Consider the following 25,607-nt stretch of genomic DNA (forward strand, 5'->3'; position numbering starts at 1 on the left):
AATGAGTTAGGTCCATAGTGGAACATCTGCTCTGCTCCCTGGATTAGAGAGGATTCTGTAGGAAACCACACTGTCAGCCTTATAGCAGATGGCAACAGCATCATTCAAATTGCCTCTTTCTCCTTATGCTTCCCAACACAATGCAACAGCAGTTCTCCTTAAGAACAATTGATGCTCCCCATGCTAACTCTAGAGCAGAAGTTGTCCAGCCTGGTGGGTCTCTGTAGCTCCCACAGTGCGTTCATGCCGCCCTACACAACAGGGCATTTCTTCTTTCCCTAAATCCACAGGCGAGTAATACCTTCCCCTACAACTTGCTAGTCCCATTTGGATGGGCAATAGCAACTTCCAGCTTGGGACCCCCAAGACAGACTTTGGCAACCTCCCCGTCAGCAGGAGTCCGCTCCTGCCAAAGGACCAGGGCAGTCATGGCATTTTCTAGCCAAGCAGTGAAGCGGGACAAAGGTCCCCCATCCTTGGTCTCTGATGACCCGTGCCAAGGCTGACATCTGTGGCCACCTTTCCCCCTTCTCCGTGGACAGCCTGAGGTCTCTCCAGGTGAGCATCTGCCCGACCGGCTGCTTGTGCTTCTGTGGCTGTTCTCCGTCTTGACCAAGAGGTGGAAGCAGAGCCCCCTTACCCTCCAGCGTACAGGGCTTGCACCGAAACCCCAGGTTTATTACCTCAAAATTAGGATCTCCCTGCTTATATGCAATTACGAGTGATGTCTGTCTCGAGTCAGAATGCTCGGACAAGATTGTTCACGTCCTGCTGTCTGCATAGGAAGTGCTGAGGGTTTTCCCTTAGTGCTGGGGCACATGATCCTCCAACAAATCAAAAAATAAGCAGTTCAGCACCATCGGCGCAGTCTTCATCTTGCTCAGCTGGTTGCGTGCGAGGAGATCACTTATGCAAAACGCCTAACTTGGCCCTGGTGCAGAGCCCAGGCTCGAGATCCTGCAGCATGAGGAGCTGGGAGAGCAGGAAGCAATGCTGGGAGCAGGGGGACTAGATCACTGCATAGGGAGTAGGTCCTTGGGATTAGATCCCTGCTCCTGCACAGAAGCAAGGGCAGGTATGCCCTGGAAAACACTAGCTGCCAATTAAAAATCAAACCCAGCAATGCTTTTACAGGATGCAACACATGTTCCTTCTTTAATTGCATCCTTCAAACAATGAAACCCTTGTACTGAAATTATGGGTACATGGCAAGATTATTCCCTGAGTATTGTTAAAAATATAGAGCTAATATTATTTTTTTTTTTCAATATGGCATGCAATAGGTGATCTTGAAATGAGCACTTGGCTGTCATGGGTATTTATCCATGGCATTTAGACAATGCTGATTGCCCAGATCAAACAAGTGAATTCAAGAATCAAAACTGAAGCAGACCTGTCGTCTTGTCATTTCTTTACGTTTTTGCTTGAAGTGCTTTGTTTGCCCACCCCCGCCCCCCCCCCCCAAAAAAAACCAGCCAATTCCCACACTATACAGAGCTGTTTTTCAGAGCTTTTATCACCTGTCAGAGGAAGAACGTGGGTCTGTTTTACTCAGCCTAGGAATTAACAGCACACTATTACTATAGATCTGCACGCACAGCAGAGGCTGCAAAGCACAATTTAAACAAAAAAGAAAAAAAGCGCCAAACTTACCACTAAACATTCAAGTTGCAAAAGTTTCAGTTATGCAAGTGCACATTTCCTGGGTGTGAACATCTGACACACAGTAAATTAGGTGGAGAAGGAAGTTAATAAATGAGCACAACCAGCGCAGTTGAAAAGTAAGTGGATTTGAAACTTTCTAAATAAAATCAGTCATTCAAGCCTCCGTGCTTTGAGTCAGCCTGCATGCAGCATCTCAACTTTGCAGCTGTGCACAAATGCTTGCAATTACCTCTGGAAGACATACTCCCAAAAAAGATACACAGGTTCCCTGGATTTTGTGGAAGAGAAATACATATTGCAGGGAGGATTTCCTTACACCCATTTCAAAATGCTGTGCCTGCTAACTTAAAAAGAAAAAAACCACCATTTACTCTTCCATTGAAAGAAAACCCTGGGCTACTTTCCCCGCCCCAGTCTCCATGGGACCCTACACCGGACTCGCTCCAGTTAGCAGATGCCTCTCTTGCACTGGGGGCACCAAACCGTTCCTAGTATCCGATGTGGGTCCCCAGTGCCGAGCAAAGAGAATTACGCCTTCCCCAGACCTGCTGCATGCACTTTGGCCAGCGCAGCCCTGGACAGAGCTGACCTTCACTGTTGCCTATGGGTAAGCTCACCACCCCTTTGGGACCCCACGCCCCCTTCAGCATAGTTCTCCTTCCACCAGCTCCCCAACCCTTTTTTCCATTCCATACCTCCAGTATGGATCCCATGCCTCAAATCTGTCATATGAGCATACTCCATCTCTGCCATCACTCCTCTGGCCTATCCAGATCGTCACAGCGTGTCTTTATGAAGCAGAATCAGGTTTTCCTGTATAGACAAACTCTTTTTGGAAGCATCTCAGTCTGGTTTAGACCTGCTAGCCTCCTGGAGAGCAAGTCCAGTCTGCACCCTCAGTGCCAAAAAACAAGAGAGAGGTTTGAGTCGCTCTAGATTTTAGCAGCAAGGAAGTAATTTTGCAGCCAGCCCATGATTTAGTACAAATTTTCTGCATATTTTGGGGTTTTTCCTGTAAGCTTGCTGCTCGTCATTGCTTTTCATCCCCTATCACAACTACATTTGAAAGGCAAACCCTTACCTTCCCTCAGACTCCTTCTGTGTGATAATTTTTCAGAAGTTTGTTGAATCAAGTAGCAAACCATGCTGATGTTTCGAGTGTCTCAATTTGGTTCCTGTTATCAAATCCAGAAAAAACCCCACAGATCTCCACAGCCAAACTCACTCAAGAAAAACTGAAAACAAACCAAGTAATAGGAACGCCACATCCAAAAATAACCGTATATCCATCATTAGTGGTTTGGTTGCTCTTAGGGAATCACAGTTCAACAAGGACATACTCTGCCACTCTGTGAGCAGGATTTCATTTTTGAAAGGGAGACCAGATGTAAGCAAGACTTTTAAAATCTTTATGGAATATAAACCACAAATTTAAGCACTGACAACTGTACTTCTTGGTTTATTACCTGGGAGTATTAAGCACTGCACAGAGTGATCTTCGCTGTGTGTGAGGGGCACCCCTAGGATGGATCCTGAAGCGGTGGGAGCTCTCCATCCTCAGGGATGCCCTAAATCACCTGGACACAGCCCCCCAGCAACCTGCTGCAACGTTGGCCCTAGGGACCTCCAAGGGTGCCTTCCTACCCAAGATTTTCCATCATTAAATTCTATCCAGGCTGATAGCATGGCAGATCCTGCTTTTTTTTTTTCCCTCCTCAGAACACTCATCAAGGTCTCGTTCTACCCAAAAACACCTGTTCAGTGTCCATTTACAGTTGATGAGCAAGTGGGACTTTGGCCTAAACCACCGCCAGTTGGAAGTTCAGCTGAGGCCATGCACCCCCACCATACAGGCTTTTCCTTTTAATTCCCCATCACCACTGCTGATTTACAGCCCTCAAAGCAATGACCCAGCACACTCCTGCCATTTACAGTTTCCCTCCCCCAGTGGGCGGCAGGAGGTGGCTGAACACCAGCGTTTTCTCAAGGGGGTTTTGGCAGCTGAGGTGGTGGTACCTGCAGACAGCAGCGAGCTGCAGCCCCTGCTTTAGTCCCCGCTGTGCTGCAACCCCAGCCTGTGACGCCGAGGACACTAACAGATGTTGGATCCTGGTGTGCTTTTTTTTTTTTTTTTAATTTTACTTTAAGAACAGCATCTGGTTGGCTTGCTCCCAAGGCTGTTGTTCAGTTCCACAGCCAGCTTCAGCAGTGGCAGTGGACAAACCAGGCGGCTTCAGCAGGATTTACCCAAATTCTGCATTACTTGTTTTTTCCAAGCACGTATTTGCATACAGCCTCTTATTTCCCTGACCGCTTCCATAAAGCTTTTTTTTTCCCCTAAATTAGTCCTTCCAAAATAGCCCTTTGCCAGAGCGAGGTGGTGAAAAAAAAAGCAATAACAACCACCACCAGTGCAAGGGTGCAGGAACAAGTTGTGCATGGGGATGGGAGCCCGAGCAGCAGCCAGGAACCGGCGGCGTTGTGCAACACAGGGCTGGACGCAGCCTGGCCAGCCCCGGCCGGCACTGTGACCAAATGGCACCACTGCTGTGGGATCGGGGCCAGCACTGGAAAAAGCTCATCAGCATGAAAGTTCATAAAAACATGAAAATGATGCTGGCAAAGCTTTTCCCCCTGCAGACCAGCACAGAAGTGTAAGGAAAATACCACCAAAGTGAGGTCTTTTGGTTTTGTTTTTGGTTTTTTTTTTAACAAAAATTAGCACATGTCCAAGAATCAGCCCAGGCCAGACTCTCACTATGGGAATCACACCCTCCAATTATTTTCAATTAGAAGGATGTCCAGACTCACCAGCCAGTTTTAATCCCACTAATGCATTCCATGTACACCTTTAAGTGTCTCCCATCCAGTCTGTCTTGCAGGACAGATATAATGCCTTCATGGGAACCAAACATATCTCATCTGTGTGAGACTCAATGTTTAAAACTTGCCAGTTGTGAGCAGAAAAGGCTGGACTCTGTGTTTTCCCATGATATTCATTACAGTATTAATTGTTATACCCCCTCACCCCTGCCAGGGCTTAGGTCAACCTGCCTCTTTGTAACGGCTTGAGTTGTCATCCTGCAGCCTCTCTGGGGGCTGCCACCATCTCTATAGCAGTTTTTGGTAGCTCATAGAAGCACTCAGGCTTCTTCAAAGCTGTCAGGAGCTACTTATCCAAAAGCCAAAGGCATTATCATGCCTGTTTTTCATTCATAGTGACATGGGAGGGCATTAGGGTTTGCCCACCATGCCTCTCCCCCACTGGCATGGTGTCCCAAGGGAGATTTTTCTGGCTTTAAGAAACTCTAACACCTTTCTGGTCAATTTATCTTCTGAGATCTCACCCCAACTGTTTAACCTCATCCATCGTGAACCAAGTCTACTTACCTGAAGGCTCAGGTCTCCTGATGGTGACATTGGCAGTAGAAAGGGGAGATGGTGGCATTTGTCTTCTGTTTTTAATCCTATTGGCCCAACATTTCTTCTCATTTACTTCCTTGGTGGCTTTGAACAACTCCTAACATCTCATCGACTTCCATGGCTCTCTGTTTGCTATTTCCATCTCTCGCAGACTGTTTTTTCAAGGCTTGGTTTGGTTTCCGCTTTGAATGGAAGTCAAGCTATCTTGCTTTCCCCTCTATGCCAGCCTGGCTATTTTGCCAGTGCAGTCTTCCTTACCAGGTTACAGGCTTTGGAGCATCTGGGAAAAAATCCTCGAGCAATTCCCCATAAACCGGGACTAAACAGCAGCAGATTCCTACGCCAACGCCCAGTTTCATTTTGTGTCAAGCCAACATTTAACACATTTCATTTGCACCAGGAGACTTTCTGAGGTGGAATTACCGTCTATAGCATTTAGCAATTCCAAGAATATTTTATAATTCTGACAGCCTGCATTACCCTCAAGCCTGCCATAGTAAACACGCTCTTCCCTTTCCCTCTATTGTAGATGGCAGTTCAGGCAGTCAGGGAGGTTTTGTGTTTGTTCTCTAGCATAAGCCAAATGATATTACTCCCTTTTTCCCCCCCCTAGAAGGACATTGACCTGCAGGCATTCAAGAGGATTTTCCTCCTCCCTCTCCACATTTTCAGCAGCTGGTCACAGTCACTGTTTGCAAGAGGAAGGATCCTGGAGGTCAAGTGCCTTTCTAAGCAGGTCTTTGAAATCAGCAGTCTGACCTACCAGGAAAGCCCTCCCACCTGATTCCAGTAACCCCATTTGCAAGCAGAAGCTAGCAGCATTGGTAAGAAGTACCTTCACAGCTGGCATAGCATTGGGAAAAAGTTGGGCTAGAGACCCCTAAATTTTTCTCTGATCCTAAGCCCCATTCTCTCTCCTCCACTAGACACTTGACCAGATTATTCCCTCATGTCCTCAGGTGCTTTGGTTTGCCTCCACATCCTGATTCTGTGCTACACAGAGGCATGGCTTTCTCTGTCACCTCGTTTAGGTATCACTTAATGCAGCCACATCCTGCAGCACATTGAATGGGCAACCAAACACGCCCATTCAATAGGAGAGCAGCTGACATCTCACAAACCCAGGCTTTCCCAGGTACATCATTTCCCACAGGAGAAGTTTCCTTCTTTGGTGGGCTCTGTCTTCCCCATGAGACAGCGTTCCTCACCTACACATTCATCTTGCAGCAACAGACAACGTGCCAACATCTTGGTAGTGTTGGCACTCAAAGACAGGACCTACAAGGTGCCGTCCCCATGCCTCTTGCACAGGGCTCAGCTGCAGATGAGAAAAGCGGCAATAACCAACAGCATCTCTGCTTTAGGGAGAGACAGGAGAGAGGGGTGAACCTCAGCCAGGGCGGTCCCTGGGTGATGGCCTTGGACCCGCACTCCTCCAGCCCTCACAGAGGCTGTGCCAGGCTCCTTGTCATTTAAAAAACATTTGAATACAACCGGTTTTCTAGAGATTTAAAGGGTCATAGATCTGGGATACTGAGTGAAAGAATATTTTTAAAGGTGCAAGAGATCATTTACGTAAAAAACCCCACGGTTACACTTTAACAACTTCCCTTTCTTTCCAGAAAGACAAGCGTTTCACGAACTGTAGCAGATATTAGCTTTCCGTGGCAGGAGAAACCAGTAAAGATGCCTGTAAAATAAAAATAGCACAACAAATAGAATTAATAATTAATAACAATAAACAGCAAGTTTAAAGATTGCAGAAGCAGCAGTGGTGACTTTTACCAGTTGATCAGCTACAAGGTATTTCATCTTCTTACCCTTTTCCCACCGTACCCCGTAGTACATTGGCTGGACTCCAGCCAGCCAGAGTCATAGCAGGCTCCATTGATTCTTGCAAGAAAAGCATCAATTTTTCACCCTGAAAAGAAGCATCTGTTTCAAGAGTATCCCTCTATCAGGCAGCATAGAAAGACACCACATTCCTCCCAAAAACCTTGTCTAATCACCCATTTGGTTACGCACCTAACCAAATAGATGGCTCACAAGCACTTCATTTCCAAAACGTAATTAACACCAGCCCCATGCCCCGGCTTCAGCGTGCTTTAAATGAGGTGCAAGTATTTCTGGCTTCAGGAATAACTGCGGCCTGCATCCAGCAACCAGATGGGGAGATCTTATAGGGGGCTTTCCACAGCGGTACAATAGCTCTAGGGAAGTGAAAGTAACTTCTAAGTGACTTTTAATGCTACAGCTGCTGAAGCAAAATAGGGAGAAAGTAAGGAGAGAGCTGGATTTAGAGGTCAGAGATGGAGAGACACTAAGTTACATTCAAAGGGGAAGCAGCTGAAAGGCAATCCCAATTTCAGAGTTCCCAAGATGGCTAACAGGGCAATGAGTCCACGCTATTTACATGCCCAAGCACGCACACCCACACACCCCCTGATGCTTCAAGACGACAATCCCATTCAGCACGCGCTTTCAGGTTGGGGAAGGAAATTGCTGTTAATCAATGGCAGCAAAGGCATGGGCTGGAGGCCAGGAGAGGAGAGTCACTAATGGGCAAAGCAGATGTTGCTTGAGTCACTGCAGAAGGCAGGCAGGCCCAGGGCTAGGGGTTAGCAGAAGCGATGCTGATCCAAGCAGAGGAGAGGTGCTCAGGAGGTGCAACAGCGCTTTCGCGGGACTCGTCCTCCAGCTTCATCTTGGGATGCACCTCCAGAAGAAACATGCCTCAGCTGCTTGTCCTCCCCAGGGTTCAATACACACTTCAGTCCTGTGCATCACTAATTCTGCAAAGCCAGATCCTCCCACTGCTGTTAATTGGACTAACTGGAGCAGAGCCTCACAGAACCACAGCCTCTGCTGACTTGTCCCTATGCTTACAGCTCAGCCCTGGCTGGACATTTTCCGAAAAGCTCACACAAAGCCAAAAGAGGAGGAGCAAAGAATAATGAAAAAACCTCCTTTTTCTTGCCCCCTCCCACAATTAAGCTAGTCATAGCTTCCAGTCCTATTGTGTGACAATATGCTTTCTCCCATTTTAGGTACACACGCATTAAGCTGAAAGAGATAGGTTGCAGGTATGCAAGCTGGAAAAAAAACCCCACCGTTTTCTTAGTTTTGTTTTATTCTCCACAGTCACCTAAATGTATATTTTTTTAATTCTATACAGATTTTGACCCTAAGATCAACCCAACATGGGCAGAATATGGGTGAGGGAACCGTGGGTAAAACCAGTGCTGGAGCTTTGCTTGGGCTGGAGCCACTCCGAGTCTGAACACCCACACCAGGGTAAAATGCTACTTCTGAGCAATCACTGTTCTAGGAAAAGGTGCAGCCCTTTCCATTATGTTTATGACAAAGACTGTCACGCTGCCCAGAAGGATGCAGTCATAGCGAGAAGCCGCCTTGTAGGGCAGAAGGGCTGACCTGGGACTTTCTGCCTAGGGCTGCTTCTCCAGCCTTAACGCTGTGTTCTCGTTTCACCTTAAAACCATGGGAGGGGAAAAAGCACAGCAGAGAGGTGACACAAGGATGTGCATATGCACATCAAATAATATATGCAGTTTCTCCACTTCTTGCTTCTCATGTGATGTGCAGATAGGTTCCAAGGAATAAGACTAAGACTTGATGTGTAGTGTGCAACTCCAAAGCATCACTCAAACAAAATTATAACAAATATAAAAATCAAGTCATAAGATTAGTTTTAAGATCAGTCAAAAGACGAGAAAGGATAAAAGTTACAGCTGCAGCAAGGAAAAACTTCAGAGGAGTTCAATTTTTTTCCATGACCGAGCACACTGCCCAAATCCAACCATTAATCATCACAGTAAGATTTCAATTCATGCTTGCCAGCAAGCACAAGGGTTTTCCTCCAAGAGGGTGGACCAACAGGGTCAAAACCTTTCCTTTTGGGCTACACAGAGATTCTTCACCAAGAAGAGGTAGCTCAAACTTCTTCACTGCCATGATTTCATTTTAAAATATCCAGGGAAGTCATTTAAATGCAAACATGCCATGGAAAATATTAGCCTGCTGGAGAACTTGGGAGAAAGACAACTGAAAACAGAAGTGAGAAGCAGGGAAATTTTAGACTCTGGCTGCAACATCACAGCATCAAGGGATTTTTTTTTTTATTATTACTTAAAAAAAATAATTGCAAAAAGTAGCAGTCCAATGAGGTTTGGCCGGTTTATTTTCCCAAGTCCCCGTGCAAGCAACTTTGAGCTCTTAGGAAAGAAAACAACCGTCTGTGGCCATGACACGCAAAGGCATTTTGGTAGGGGCAACACAGACTCTTGGGACCATGCACTAAACCACACTAGCTCTTACTGTTCGAGCTGTCTCCAAAGCAGCTGTTAAAACACACTGTTAGATAATCAAAGCAGCTCTAATTAACTTCCTGCTTTAGTACTACTTCAAAGTATTTCAGAGAGATCTCAAACCAGAGATTTTACAGGGTAGTTTCTAAAGGAAGGCAGTTCGGGGCTCATTCATTGCTGACTCCAAACACATTTTAAATAATCCAGTTGCTGTTTTTGTTTAAAAATGAGGTAAAAAAGGCTACATCCATGAAACGCTTCTAATACACAGCATCACCTATTGCAGGAGAAGGAACCAGCAAAAAGTCAAGTCAAACAAATCAAAGGATCTAGCCATCACCTAGAAGCAGACAGGCCAGTCTGGTCCTTCCATGTAATGTCACCCATGGTGTCTAATTCCATTTTACCCGCAAGCGTTAGAGCTGTGTAAGCGCACATGCAATCAGGGGTTTGCGATGTAAACAGGCTTGTTGGGTCTGGCCAGGGGGATGCAGCCCCCTGCACTGCCAGCAGCTCCCTAGTGTGGCATGGGCAGGGATGGAGGGAATGGATGGGGCCAAACCCTTCCTGGAAGCAATAGGCAATACACGGGACCGCAGCCCCGGATCACCATCCGCAAGCTCAGCCTGGACACGAGGAAACACTCCTCCACCCAGAGAACACTACACATGGAGCTGCGCTCAACCAGCCTTTGATCAATCATCTGCAATAAAGAACCAACTGTTGACAGCTTTGGAAGCATGCAACACCCCTCTGCTACCTCAGAGCAGGTCAGATCTCCCGGTGAAACCCCACAGGCTGGGTAAGGAGGGCACAAGGAGCCACCTTCAGCATTGAGCTGCCACCCCAAAATGTTTTGGGTTTTTTTTGTTTTTTTGTTTTTTTGTTTTTTTTAATATCAGCCCCATTGTTGGCTCTTTGTTCATCCACAGCTTCCTCAAGCTCCTGAATGACACTGGGTTTTGAGCCACCACATATCTTGTTTTTTTCAGTCTTGAGACATATGCTTCTATGTTTATTTACCCATTTGTTTTGATCTTTTTCTGGTCAAAGAGACATTTTCCCACATATCCAAGTCTGCCTCCACTCCAAAACGCCAGGGTCTCCACGATCATCCACTTAACGATGCATTTTCTTAGCCTTAAATCACAAGTAGAGCATTAATAGCTTCCTCATGTATCTGTCTAAAGCTTATTTGAGAAGCCTCACTCCATACCCATCACACACTATTAAGACCTACGCATACATGAACCCTTGCCATGCTTTGTTTAAAACTTCTCCCCCCGCTCCCCCACCCCCCCCCCCAAAAAAAAAAAGTTGTCACAGGCAAAAATAGAACATTTTTCCGCTCTGAAGAACAAGCGGCATTCCTGGGAATTCAGACAAATAGTGTTGGTCAGAAGACGTCTAACAGACACCAGCGCAGTCTGCAACATCCCAAAGCTGCTCCAGTGTTGTCTGATGCGAGAAAGCATCCAGTATCCCTCTTCTTCCACCCACTATGCAGAATAAAATCGGCAGCAACAAGTCTGTTTCCGCATCTTGCTCCATGAAAAAGTGTTGCTGCTCTCCAGAGGGACTTTTAAAAATACTTTTTTAAAAGAGGAAATATCTCCTGAATAAAATCTGATGCCGTCTAGAGCACAAGCCTTGTGCTGCCATCATTGTGCACAATAATCAACACTGCTGTTTTTAGCAAGGTCTACAGTTATGATTTCCTGTTACAAAATATGCAGCATTTCACATGACTCCATGCATAAATTATATATAATTGTGATTATATATATAATAGTGAATAAAACTGTATAATTGTGAAACCATGTTCAACTGAAGAGAAGTTTGTACAGAGGAGAAATTCAGGGAAATTTTCAGGGAGCTTAATACCTAATTGGATCACTTTATGTCCCTTCCAACTGAAAATATTCTAATTAGTCATAAATCACCAAATTTTAATTTCATCAGGAGATGGTCCAGTTTAATTGAATCTGTTTAACAACATGGGGTTTTATTACATCAAGGCAAACAGTGAGCTCCATTTCAAAGACATCTGGAGTATTTTGGCATCTTTCAGGCTCTTTTCTGAGTTCTTTCTCAGCAAAAGGAAGGCTGAATCCAGAGTTTCATCAACCTTCAGCTGTGCTTAAATCCTCGACCACCTGGAAGTAGACTTGGAAACTCGGAAATTTTACTGGCGACTTTATTAATCCAACATGGGTCAGAAAACCTGAGCCAGCAGCACGTAACACACTAACAACGAAAAGACTCGCATCTGAACCGAAAACACTCAGGTCTTTTGAGAGCATCACAAACAAATAGCACAAACAACATGTCTTTGAGAAAGCAAAATCTTTCTTGACAGGCTGGTGAGTAAATGAACACAACCTTCTAACCCAGGCCAGACAGGACGCATTTGAGAGACCCCTTGTGCCCAGCTTTGATTGCTGTCACATCCCCAGAGAGCAAGCAGGTATGGCAAACCAGCAACCTTTAACACAGGAGTTCAATGTTGGTCAAGCAGATAAGCATAGATAAGCCCCTGTGATTCCAAGCAGCATCAGCTCACTTCTGGCTGCTCTGTTCAATTTAATTCCTGGATAATATCCTCCCACATCAGCTCCAGATCTTTGGCCATGGAGACGTTGCTCTGCCTGCCTGCACATCATGGTCCTTCCTCATGTGAACAGAATTTAGAACATAAATAATATTAGCTGCCCTCTGCCCAGGGTCTTTTGAGGTGAAAATACCCTTCTGATCCATGGGGGTGGGGTGGGGTGTGGGGGTGTGTGTTTGCTATTTCCTATTCCATTACAAAGACTCATGGGCAGATTTTACAGCACAGCCTGGAAGCTCGTTACTATTAAATTCAACAGGTGAGAAGTCTTTCCAGCCCCTAATGTTGTTTTTTTTCTTTGTTGGAAAAAAAGTCACTGACTTGGCAAACCTTTCACAGGAAAACATCCATTCAACGAAGGGATTCATAGTGCAAGGCGCAGGGCCTGTGAGGGGGGCAGGAGGATGAGCTTCACAGCAGTCAGAGCACTGCACCAGGCTACAGAGAAAAACCATCGGGTTTCAGTCTCGATTACACCCAACACGAGACCAAGAGCTGAACCCAAGGCACCAGCATCCCCACACCCTTGCACACAGGATGCTCCATCTGCATCATCCACGAGAGGATGACAAAACCTGAAAACATCTGATGTTCTCTTTGATTGTTCCAATATAGAAAAAGGCTGGGAATTTTGTAATCCTCTGCTTTTTCATGGGAGTGGAAAACCATCAGCGTCTCAAGCCCTATGAGCAACTCTGACAGCCTGGAGGAAGAAGAAACCGCCTAGATGAGGCAGTAACCATCTCCTGCTGGTTTGACCCATACCCAACCCCTGACAGAGCTGCAAGAAAGTTATTTCCACCTGTGGGGCTTACAAGGGTTAGGTTATTCCACATTTCATTCAAAAAGCCAAAAGATCCCTGTGCCACAATGGGCAAAACCCAAATATTCACAAGCCCAGTGCAAAGCTCGGGTTAATTTAGACCTTGCCATTCCCTGCGCTTCTGGCAGGCATCGGGGATGTGCTGACACTTGCCTCTCAGATGGGAAAAACATTCAGGTTCAGGCCCTTTATTTAGGAACTAACTCAATAAAATAATAATTCTGTGTTACCAGGAATCCAGCTAAGTCAGAAAAGGAGGAAAAGCTGCACGGAAGAAGACGAGACAGTTGAGAGGAACACCCCCGCCTTGGGAGTGCGCACCCTGCAGCAGGAGATCAGCACCTTGTAGCAGCAGGAGTCGGAAGCGGTTTTGCTGTTTGCACCAAGGACAAACCCTGTGCTGAACATCCACAATCGTTGAGGAAACAGCCAGTCTGTTGGCATTTACTACAGATTTACAATTTGCTATGGATTGGCACACAGTTTACACTGGTTGAGATCCACAGGTGCTGGATATAGCCTCAAGCTTTTGTAGAGGCTCCTGTGATAAAAGCCCTTAGATGAAAACCAAATATCTGCCACCTCCAGGCTGAAATGGTCCAGTATCAGCACATTTTGCCTTGGAGAAAAAAAAAAAAAAAAAGAGTCCTTAAAAAGATGCTATAGCTCAACCTGAGGCTATGGCTCCAACTGAGGGAGCCCGAGGTCGGATCACAGGAATACAGTTCTTTTTTCCAACATTAAAGAGGTAAGTATCAACATAATGAAAGCAAAAGCAGCAGCTAGCACATACAGCGTACTCTATTTTCATTTATTTCTGCAGTGAAGGAGGGAAAAATGCTGTAAGAAAACGGACCTTCTGAGATTGCAGCTGTTCTGCAGCAGCCCCGCAACCTGTGCCGAGCACAGCAGCTCCGACACATCACGCAGTGAAGCAGAAATCAGAGCAGGGACCACATCAGCTCATGGTGAAAGACCACAGATAAGATAAGTAGTCAACTTTCAGCAGCAAATAGAACAAAAGCACCAAGCTGCAGCCCTGGCAAGACCAAAGCACCTGGAGGCTGTAGCCCGGCGATGCTCAGGCACACCATGTCTGCATGAGCACCAGGCACTTGTATGGACATGAGCAGCCAAGAGGCTGTAGAAAAAAACCTGCTGGGGCTTCATTGAGCCCTGACAGCAGAGCACAACCACCACAGCTGAGCACACACTGGGGAGACACCCCTGCTGAGGGATTAACCCCTTCCCAGCCACCCGCACAGTGCCAAAGCAGCACACTGGTAGGAGAGCAGCAGCACCCCACAGCCCCGAGCAAGCAAAGGCTTACTGGGAATAAAAGCCTGGGTCATCTCAAATGCAGCAGAGGGAGAAAACAGGTGATGACTCTCACATGAGATAAAAAAGCATTATTAGGCATAAGCACTGCTAAACCAGCTCATTAATTCAAAATGCTTATTCAAGAGCAACTGTCCCTCAGTTAAACTACTTAATGGACTTCAATTAAAAAAGAGGAAACACATGCTTGAGAGAAACTGCTGACTTTGATCTTGCAATTTTAAATTCAACAAACAGACCAGATAGAGAAAACATTTTAGCAATAATACTGCATTGCCTGTGCTGATGGGCATCTGGGGCACATGCAACAGCCAGCGGACCTATGGCAGTTGCACACACAGGACTTCTACCACATAAATCTCCCTTCAGGGGAAAAAAAAAAAAAAAGCAAATCCAAAACACTGTCACCCATCTCACCACCAAACTGTCACTGCTCTGCTGCTAACTACACACATGCACCCAAGTCACAAAGAGGATGATGCAAACTGCACGATCTCTTGGGAAATGCAAAACTCTGCACAGGTCCAGTAGTCACAGCTGCACGTTAAGTGACAAGCTGAAATAGTCACCATGCAAATCACTCCTAAAAGGATGCTTTTGCCATGGTACAAAGCTTTGAAGATGTCTTCCGGAAACACCGTGTGAAGTTCAGACTAGAAGTCTTCAGCCTGGAGAAGAGTTGTCTTTGCCAGAGATCTACAAAATGGCAAGTGGCACAGAGCGAGAAAGGAGAACTGGCCTTCCACCGTCTCTTCCAGTGCAAGGACTGGGAGTGATCAACTGAAATTAAGATGTTTCTTCACTTCACCCAAAAGGTTATAGGATCTGGGAAACCTCTTGTCTGAAGGTGCAGTGGATGTAAAGAATTTATACATCAATTTGAAGGGAAACTGGACTGTGTGCTTTGAGGATAAACGTTATCTATAAAAGGTTGCTAAACAGACAAGGCACTTCAGGCTCAGGAAGTCCCTGGCCACCAATTGTTTTTCATTACAGGCCCCCCCTCATATGTGCATACCCTGTTCTTATTCATCCCTGAACAGTCACCTCCAGCCACTGAGGCAGGACACCCATGTCGATAAGTCAAAAGTCCAAATCATATGGTTACACAGATGTATATTCAAGACTGTTATTCTTGTATTTTGAGGCTTTATAGCAAAATGCCAAGCTAAAAACCAAAACAAACTATCCAAAGCAAGTAGTCAGCAATGGGCTATTCAGTTCTTGTATTTCAGGTTTTCCTTCAGATATTCAGCATCCTTTATCTCCCTTCCACCTACTTGTCCAGACACCTCACCTTGCCCCTCCCTCTCACCTTCCCACTTTCCCTGCAGTTAAGCCAAGTTTGCCTTGTCTGAAGGACTTAAACATTTTTGAAGAGTCAGAAGGCATTAATCAAATGAAATATTGTGCAACTATTTCCATCATCAAATTGCATCGGTCCCCAAGGTCTCTTAATTCTTCATTAAGAAAGTGTTCCATGTGGAAAGAGGCAAGAGAGGAATTGGACAGCACTTCACAAGCTTCACTGTAAATGAATATGCACAATTTGAAATAAATCACTCCAGCCAGACAAACAGATGTGCAAACAAGCCCAACACCAATGGTTTTGTCAAAAGGAAGCAACAAGTAGCAGCGGGCCCACTTCTGCCATGAATTATCTTACTAGCAGCGTTGTGTAGAGGAATCACCCAAAGCTGCAGGTATCGAGTGACAATGGAGTGTCAAACCAAAAGAACCGGAGAAACAGGCAACGCGCTGGCCACCATGCTGGGTCTGAAACCATGCAAGATCAAAGCAGCCTGACGCAGCTGCTGCAGGAAGTGGGCTGACTTACAAAACCTCAGCCAAACACATGCACTAGATGAACTGGGCACAACGTTTTATCCAAAAAAAGGTCATGAACTTTGTTAGAAAAGCGCACTCTTCAAAAGGTAGACAAGTATAGATGATGTAAGAACACCGGGCTGCAGCCACTAACAGGTCAAAACCCCACCTTGAACACCCTAACAGGTCATTCGATTTTTGGAAAATACCTCTTGGCCAGCTCATGCTGCAGCATCTAGATGAAGGTGCGGTTACTGGTACAGGGTCCCAAACTGCTCTCAGAGGACTATCTTACACTTAATAAATCCCAAACTAATCTCCTTTCCCAGCTGTGTTGCTTTACACAGCCCCTCTCTGGCCTACACCAAGTGCTCCAGGGCACATCACTTCCCTGCGCCGTACCTTCCCACCAAGACCCAGCTGTGAGCATCAAGTGAAGTAACCACTGCAGGGAGTGGGTATGCAAAGACTGCATCCACCCATCCATCTGCTGCTGTTGTGAAACATGTCAAATCCGTAGCAAGCAAGTCCTACCTCCCCAGAGGAGCCTGAAGCACTGCTCTGAACCACAATAATCAACATTCCCTACTTCAAGGGGTTTTTGCTATGAGGACAGGGAAGAAGAGGGGTGAGGGAGAGCGGGGAGGGAAAATCTCTGCCAAGTACACAACCTGCGTGAGCAATCCCAGCTAAGTTCATGATCACAGGTTGGGACCTTCAAAGACAAAAATGCCCAGGTCCTGACTTCTTGTGCTGCAATCTTTCCGTCATCTACAGGAACAGCAGAGGAGCCAGGCGTATTAACTGCACAGAAGTTCATCTTGTTGACAGTGGCTGGCATCCCCAGTTTCAGTCCTTTGCAGCAAAGCAGTGAGGATCCGCTTCTCCCCGTTTGGTTAACGTAGCAACTGGGCACCATGGGGTGATGTTAACAACATGCTGGCATGAAGTAATTCATACTTCCACCACCAGCCTCAAATCTCCTTCCAGATATTCATCAAGAGGTGCTCTGTCAAAGCTTTTTATCAAACAGGTAGGATTTTTATCCTACATGAACATGAAAGTTTGGCAGACCTCATCTTACTCCCTTGGAATTCAAGTTTGTCAGATGGAGCTGCAGAGATGAAGGCAGCAAAGCTTGTTCCCTGCAGCATCTTCCTTTTTCACTTCAACCTTCCGAAGAAGCAAAAGGCATCCCCTGGAGTGCTTGCAGCACAGACCCAACCAGAGAAAGACACATGGACTTCACCCTTGGGTGCCATCCCTTCACCTGCTTCAAGAGAGGATGAGTCAAGAAGCTGGCAACCAGCAAAGAGCCTCCAATGTGCAGAGAGACCTCGGATGGACTCCAAGTGGGAGACTATTCATCAAACTGAGGAAGCAAGCACGAATCGGAGGAATGGTTCACAGCACCTTATCTCCCAGTTCCAAAGCTCGGTGCCTACAGCACAAGGAGCAGAAGTGAAAGAGAAGCAGCAGTGTTGGAGGCAAAATCTGCATGACAAAACCAGTACTGTGTGCGCCACGCTCGGGAGCAAGCCTTCATCAGGGGACTTCAGAGCCACCCAAGGAGCTTAAGACGTGCATCCCTGGCCACATGCCAAATGCTAAGCAAGAACAGCAGATACCTCCCAAGGAGCCTGTTTGCACAAGGTAAATCAGCACAGGTGATGCTCAGGGTCATCTGGCAGCACTGGTCACTGGGTAATTTTTCAGTGTACTTGAGCAACAATATTCAGAACTTAGGCTCTTGTCGAAGGCTTGGGAAGTGGCCATTGTTCTGGGGTGCGGAGGACCCTCCAGGGCATGAAGAGATGTCAGAGTGCCACTGGTGAGAGGATGAAACTTTCACAAGAAGCATGTGGTTCAAAAGGCCTTTGAAGAAGGTGTCAGAAGCCAAATGGTGAGAGAAAGCCAGCAGCACATCAAGAAATAATCAATCGGCGCAACACTTTCCACTTTAAGAAAGCAACCTATATGACACTAGGTGTCACACCTCTGTGCTCTACGGGAAGAGGTGAGGACATCATCCTGGAGACACATTACAAGAGGCTTTCCAGGTTCATAAAGCAGGGCATAAGTAACACTAGCTCTGAGCTTGTGTTCTTGTACAAAGCTTTTCCTTCCTTTCTACATAAAAGAGCTAAGTTAAGAGCCAAGAGGACAGAAAACCCTCTGGGGTTAAAATAATCCCAACCTGGCAGAAGCACCTCCTTCCTCTTCTGTTTTTTATTATGACTCTGTATTTCTCAGTTCAGTGATTCTCATGTGCTTCCAGCCATTCCATCTTCCAGTGGGGCTGCAGTTTACCCAGGATGCTATCAGGCCACAGCCCTCTCCAAAACGTCTCAGCTACAAGTTGGTTTGCCCCAGCAGCCCATCTGTAACTCACATCCGAGCAATACTGAACTTTCAGATGGTCAAAAATCAAGGATCAGAGCTACTTTACTGTGTATCTGGATTTCAAGAAGCCTCATGAAAAAGCCATGTCCTTCCCAAGTGCTAATATTCAGAGAAGGGAAATAACTCCTTTTCATTCAAGTGGATGTTATCAGTCTACTTTCACTGCTGCTGTGATCTTTACACAAGCTCTCCGTCACCCTCCCATGCAAACGCCAGTATTTTCCTAAGCTGGTTGCAGTCCTACCTAAGTCTATAGCTGTCAGCCATCCTGTTTCCATAGTTTCAAACACCTTTAAAGCAAATGATCCCCAAGCCAACCTCTCAGATTCATCTCCCGCCCAAACTCAGCTCTTCAGATGCCTCTCAGAGACCTCTCATCAGCTGTTTTATACCATCTTTGCAAAACCTCAGCAAATCTTTCTAAACATGTGCCATCATCTCTTTTCTCACAAGTTCCATGCCTCCACCCATGAGGTTTCTCTCTCCCATTACCAAATCCTGCTTCACATCAAAGACTTTGCCTTATCCTTGAAACTCATTAATTTCCATTTAAAATACTCATTCACGCACATATTTCCATGCCAGAAACCTTCCCATTTTCTTTTGCCATTTTCCTTCTAGCACAAAAATGTTATGGAGGACGGGGCACCCCGATACCTGTCCAGCCTGCTCAAATTCCTTAATCCGACATGTCTGACCTGCTCTGAGCCCCTTAATCTTCCAAACCCCATATAGTCCCAGTACTAGCACTAGTTTGTTGAAGGGCAAAAAAATAAAGCAGAACCTTAAGTAGCCTAAATTATATACAGAGGGTATTTTAAGTACAAACTTCAGCCTCTAAGATACCACCTTCTATCAACTTAAAACTCTTCCATGAACAGGCTCTGAAGCAGGAAAAGGATGCCCCATGAACATAAAGTGCCACCTATTCCAGATTTAGCTATGGGACACAAGGCAAAACCATTAAAACCCTCTTTACTTTGCAGTAGTCAGTACAGCCGATACAGAAAGATGTGCAGCTGGAGAACATAGCCCAGCAGTTAATTAACAAGGCTCTTTTTTGTACAGGTTGCTCATTACAAGTCAAGTACACGTGCTCATTGTTCCCATTAGGCTGAATAAACGCGAGCAGGTTCATACTCATCAGCAGCTCACTGAGGCAAACACATTTGCTGAACTTGCACAACTGACATTTTTCCAAGCTATTCTTTTAAGAAAAGTAACTTAACAGCATTTCTCCTTGCTATGCCTTCAGACTAAACCTTTGCATATATATCTTTAAAAAAAAAAAAAAGAAGAGTAAGAAACAGGCAGAAAATAGTTACTTCTTATATTGCAAAGATACCAGCAGCTAAAAAGTTCAAAGACACAGGAAAAAAAAAAAAGCAGAAAGTGAGAAGAAACTCACAGAAGAATAACGAAACACCATTAAAAAGCCCAACCAGAAAAAGCTGTGAAGGACAGGGAGCAAGAGATACCAAAGAGGCAAAACACCAAGTATGGGTTCTTATTTTAGTAGACACATCAGTTCAAAAGAGATGGATTTTCTCATCTGCCTAGCACAAGACACTTTCAATTGTATGGAAAAAAGGACCAGAACTACCAAGAAGGACAGAAGTGGAAAGAGGGGAGTTTGAGATGATACCAAAAAGTAAGGTTGACAAGAAACCAAAGCAGAAGTAGGAAATAATTAATACTATGTTTTTGAGAAGACACCTTCCAAAAATCAAGCCAGCTCATCATCTGACCTGCCCTCCCTTTTGTATCAATAGTCCCAACCTGTAGGGCTGGTTTGTTGAGCTTTTTTGTTCCACCCCTTGCAGGGGTCCAGCTGTACCTGGCTGTGCCTCCCAGCTCCTGCTGCACCCAGCACACGGACACCAGCACCTCCTGCGGCAACAGGCCGGGGATCACAGCAGCACGTCACCTTCGGGAATCTGGTTAGACTAATATAGAAACATCGTCACTAGCAGATGTCATCACTCATTTCATAACCAAAATGCCAACCGACTGCACACAAAAAAAAAGGCGTTTTAAGAGTCTGCTGCCACCATAACTCCTTCTTAAGAGAGTGTAATTTCTAACTCTGGCTGCAGTTTTAGAAAAGCTGCAATTAACAATCACTCCACGGCTGCCTAAGAGGCCTGCATAAACCCAGTTGCTGCTGACACCACAGGTAGCAAAAGCTCACCAGGGCACTTGCGCTGATTCAGCGGGAGAGGTAGTCAGAGGAACACACGGAAACTGCAGAGGCAGGGATGGAGCACACTGGAGCATCCTCTGTACAGGCACCCAGTACCATCCTGGGAAGTACAATCACCACGTTAGTCACCAGAGCATTCATACACATAGCTGTAAATGGAAAAAAAATGAACATTTTTTTTTATGAAGCAGCTTTTAGCTGCTAAAACAGGACTTCTAGTCAACAGGACAAGAGTGTAAGTCAACTACAATACCCTACCCACATAACAACAGCACTTTTCACCTGTCGTCAGACTAGAATCCCTTCACATATAGACAGATATATTTATAGAAGCTACTCAACATACTGAACACTGTCCAGACTACTTTCCTTAAAGCTTCCCATCCTTCCTTTCTACACCTTCCCACTCAACTTCCATTTTCTGGATGAAAAACAAGCTTACCTCCAAAAAAATGAACATGCATTGACAGATCAGGTAGTACTGCCTGCTGCCGTACAGCCCTTAACCATGTCATTCACATGAAAAGCCCAGGCACAGCTGGCAAACACTGCACTTCCATAAAGCACCAAAACCACCTTCCACTTCTCTTACCACTGAAAAGAACAGGCTGCAGCACCAAACCCCTACTTTATACCCAGATTTTTTTGAGATGCTCAGCCAATTGTGACACAGGGCTGATATTAATACTAGCCGGAATGAAGGAAGAATAACAAGAGTTAAAGAAACCAGATTTCACAGGGAGCAGAATAGCGCCTTGGTTCCTCACCATCACTAGAAACCCACAGATTATCCACTGAGCTATCAGTCTCTCTTTCCTTGAGGCTCAAAGGATAACTAACACAAAAGAACACCGTTGTATGTTTTAAGTAAAGTGCCTGATTTAAGTCTAGTTTGAAAACAGATGAGCAGCAAGAATAGAAGAAATCCCAAGCTATGTACTTGATGTGTGTTGAGCAAGCCTTTTCCACTGAGGAAAAATGCATCTCATCACCAATTTAAAGGTACTTTAGGAAAATGCTTTTCAGGTTTGACTTGCATCTCATTTTGCTGGAAATGCACCAATCGACATTAAAAATAAGGTAACGAGCATTATGCAAAAAGTTCTCTACTCTGAGACTAAAGCTGGTTTAGGTCCCCAAAAAGCTGTCCTGCATCTCACTGACAGCACGACAGTAAAGGGTTTGATTTCCCTGCACACAATCTGCATTTCCAATGCCTACACTTGTTTAAAGCTTCTGAACATAAAAGGCTTTTAAGCTGCAGTTCCCTTAAAATCCCTTGACGTACAAGGAGCATCCCTTGCTCTAATGATCATGCTCAAAATTTCATGGCTTACAAGCAAAGTATTTTAGCTGACTGTTTCCATACTCAAAATACTTCAATAAAACACCCACACAGTGACAAGAATGAGACTTTAATCAGTTTTAAGTGGAGTTTTAACACTAAGAGATAAAGGGTTGTTAAACACAATAACAAACGGACATCTGATTTGTATGAGGCATTATCCTGTACATGTCATACTTGGTTTTTGTGTATTCTCAGTTACACACAGAGCCACTGTTGCACAGCACAATAGTATTTGAAGAGGCTGAATCAGAGTAAGGCTGCTTAACAGACTGATTTTTTTTTTTTTCCTTTTAGTATCTCTATATATATATGCTATATGAAAACAGACTGAAAATTTGAACCGGCAGAGAACGACAGCTCTGCCAAACACTGCAGTTGGAGCCCCTTTTAGTGCACAGTTCCACCCCATCCATCTGCATGCATGACACTTTCTAACAGTATTTAAAAAGGTAAACGAGGCACTTCGTGGCAACCACAGGCATCGTTAACATATTGCACACATTTGCTATGACTAAACATGGAACTTGCACACTAGCATCCTTTTTTTTCTTTTTTTTTTTCCGAAAGCTGAGACATTTGATGCTGCATGTAAACTCCACTTCAGTTTACAATGTGTGCCACAGGAACAAATTTGGATGCTATTTATACAACTGCCCTTTAATAGCTGTGGCAAATATTTTGAGTGGGGCTACCAATGACTAGGGGATGCTTAAGGGCCTAACAGTAAGCTCTTACCGAAGTGATGCCTTCAAGTAGTTTCAGACATGTAAGCTGTTACACATCCAAAGAGGTTTAAGCATACAGTCCAGAAACTCAAGGAAAGATTACCTACAGAATGCAGTTCAAGCTAATTATGAATACTGTCATAAATAAAGTTTTAATAAGGATTCAAAAACCTTTCAGTCATAGTAATTCTTGTCAACTTCTATGGGGGTGGTAACTGAAATAAAGTATAGGAGAGTATGTATAATATATATTTATATATATAATATATATATAATGCCATTTTTCCATTTCCAATGACTACACCATAAAATGTAAGCAAGGCTTCTCAAAGACATCGAAACATTCAAAAATAAAATCAAAACCCTCATTCCAACCTTCACATTCCAAAGGAAAAATAACAGTGCAAAAGCCCATCGCGTCATGATTTCCAATCTGGCCCTCAGTGTTACATACCAGAACCGCACCAATCCAATTTTTATTATCCAAAGTGGGACACGCAGCAGTGTCAATATCCAAATACTTTTAAAGCACGAACATTTTTTTTATTAGCCAACACAACATTCAACTGTTAAAAAACAAAGTGAAACATGATTTGAAGGGTAAGAGTTAAATGTCACATCCCAAGGTAACCACCTCCTGCTTGTCAATAACAGTGGGAATAATGAGCGCTGGAACCAGCAATCTTGATCCATTAAGCTATTAAAGTCTAATTAAACCTGTAAGTCAGAAAATATTTATCAGCTTTGTTAGAAGTTAGAACCATGAATCTGATGAGGAAAATTGACCAACAGATACCGAAAAAAAGCAAGCACGTTACACCTTTGTTTACCAATAGTAATTACTGGAAGTCCTGCCTTGTCCCATTCAAATCCTTACCATTAATGCTGTTGTACAGGGCCCTTACAGATTCCACACAGTCTTTATCTAGGCGAGAACACAGCTAATGAACTTCAATGTCAGCACCAATAAGTTAATTAAGGGGGGGGCAGGTATTAAATCCTAAGAAAAGTGTAAATTTGGGGACGGCTATTCAGGGCATACTTTAGAGAGAACAATTTTGTCAGCTACTTCAGATTTGTATGCAACAGTAGTTGTACTCTTAAGTCATCTGCAGCCTGGGCATGTCAATTGCACACCGAAAGCCAATCTCAAGCCCTACTACCCCTGGCTACATCCTTACAAACAAATAATACAACACTGCCAGTTCAGAAATTTAATTTGTTGGGTGGGTTTTTTTGGATTTTTTGTTTGTTTGTTTTTGTTGTTGTTGTTTTTAATAGCAAACAAAAAAATTGGGACAGGCTTTCTCGGAGAATTTACTGCAGCACTGGTTTCCTCTATATCATGTGTTATGTCTGTTTTTAAAACGTCGTAGGTACTGAGTATTCAAGTAAAATTCCCTAACAGTTAATGACATTTTTTTAAAAAGTGTGCAAAACTGCAAAACTCATTGTAATAGAATGTGTAAGGTCAAAGGGGTGGAACGGCTGACAGAGGTTTGATTGAATAAATGCATCATAAATCTTCAAAACAAACGTTAACCTGGAGAATCTCCAATTGAAATTTCCTGTGCACCATTACAAAATATTTTTATATTAATGAGAAAAAAGCTTGCAAGGCAGCCCATGAAGTATTCACAGCAGGAATATGATTGAAAAATAATATAAATGTAAGATGTTGACTGATGTATGCACTAATAGCATCTGACTTTTAGCACTGGCCTTGATTACACAAGAGATGGAGCAGCCATTACAATTCAGAAAAAAACAATTAATAAATCATTGTCAAATTTTCTAACAACTTGTTTCAAGCCCGTATTTTAGTTGATAGCCTCCACATTTGTATGGTTAAGTCATTGTTGCTGTGTTTCCTTTCTGTGACCCCAATAATTTTTCTCCCTTCATTTGCGGGTCTTTAGATGTTGTGAAGGTTCATTCCTGTACCCCTATACAGAATCACTCCCTCTAGCTGCCTTTTCTAGCACCATTACACTTAAAAAAATAAAACGCACAAACAACAAGCAGTGACAGCGGCGACTCCTCAATTGTCCAGGATGAATTACGGTAGCATGCTAAAGAAAGGTGCATGTAAATAGCCGGATATGGTACACAGGCCAAGCTCCAGCAGACTATATTCCTTTCCGAGCATTACTTTCCATCCCCCATCCAAAATACATGCATTAGAATGTAGTAAAACCTTCTAGAAACATCTCTTAGCCAACTGCAGACTTTTCTGTTGCCACACAAGTGCAAAAAAAGGGGCAGGATGTGAACCTGTATATTTTCGAAACTTCGTTTGGTGACAGAACACAAAAGGAAAAATTCCTACGTATACACATTAGGTCTGTCTCCACTTTTATAAAACTGGAATAAAATGGGAAAGTGCCATGTTTATAGTTCCTAATTGAAGTTTTAATGTCCTTTTGACACAAAAAGGTATATACATATAAGAGCTACGTAACCTTTTTTTTTTTTCCAACTGGACAAGTGTCAAACCCTGTAGATTTATAGGGCAAAGCAAGATTGGTCAGGAAAAGTATTGTTCCTATAATTGGTAATCTGACACTATGTCTTTTTGCCATTTAAAAAGGTCCTTTTTTCAGTTTATTCAAGTTTGTCACTCTTCGTGGTTGGGTTTTTTTGTGGTTTTTTTTTTTATCTCCGATAAAAAAAATATTCAGACTTTTGTAATCTGCGTATGCTGATCTTCATCGAAAGGTTCATTCTCTGGATCAGAGTCAGTGGTGTCAGAATATCTATAATGATCAGGTTCATTGTCACTAACATCTGGTGTTACAGAAGTTGAACTGCTAGCCTCTGGATTTGATGGCTCTTCTACTGTTTTTGTGAAAAATAGCTTCACCTGGGAAAGGAAAAAACAACATTTAAAAAGGGAACCTGGACTTTAAGCAAGCA

At 44.3% G+C, this 25,607-nt stretch overlaps 1 protein-coding gene across 2 annotated transcripts in view; it reads right to left on the reverse strand.

Annotated features, from left to right (window-relative positions):
- Nucleotides 1-6,634: 6,634 nt before the first annotated feature.
- PTEN (phosphatase and tensin homolog) overlaps nucleotides 6,635-25,607 on the reverse strand; it is a 65,685-nt gene continuing 46,712 nt past the window's right edge. The window contains exons 8-9 of one of the 2 annotated variants that reach the window (XM_055721339.1): nucleotides 6,909-7,009; nucleotides 6,635-6,778 (exon numbers count right to left, since the gene is read on the reverse strand). In XM_055721339.1, the coding sequence (XP_055577314.1) occupies nucleotides 6,724-6,778; nucleotides 6,909-7,009 (156 nt within the window). In that variant the 3' untranslated portion in view covers nucleotides 6,635-6,723. Of the gene's footprint in view, nucleotides 6,779-6,908; nucleotides 7,010-22,017; nucleotides 25,555-25,607 lie in introns of those variants that run through there. The other variant, XM_055721340.1, reaches the window with a different exon arrangement.

This window comes from Falco cherrug, chromosome 9, assembly GCF_023634085.1.
Source record: "Falco cherrug isolate bFalChe1 chromosome 9, bFalChe1.pri, whole genome shotgun sequence".
Taxonomy (NCBI): Eukaryota; Metazoa; Chordata; class Aves; order Falconiformes; family Falconidae; genus Falco; species Falco cherrug.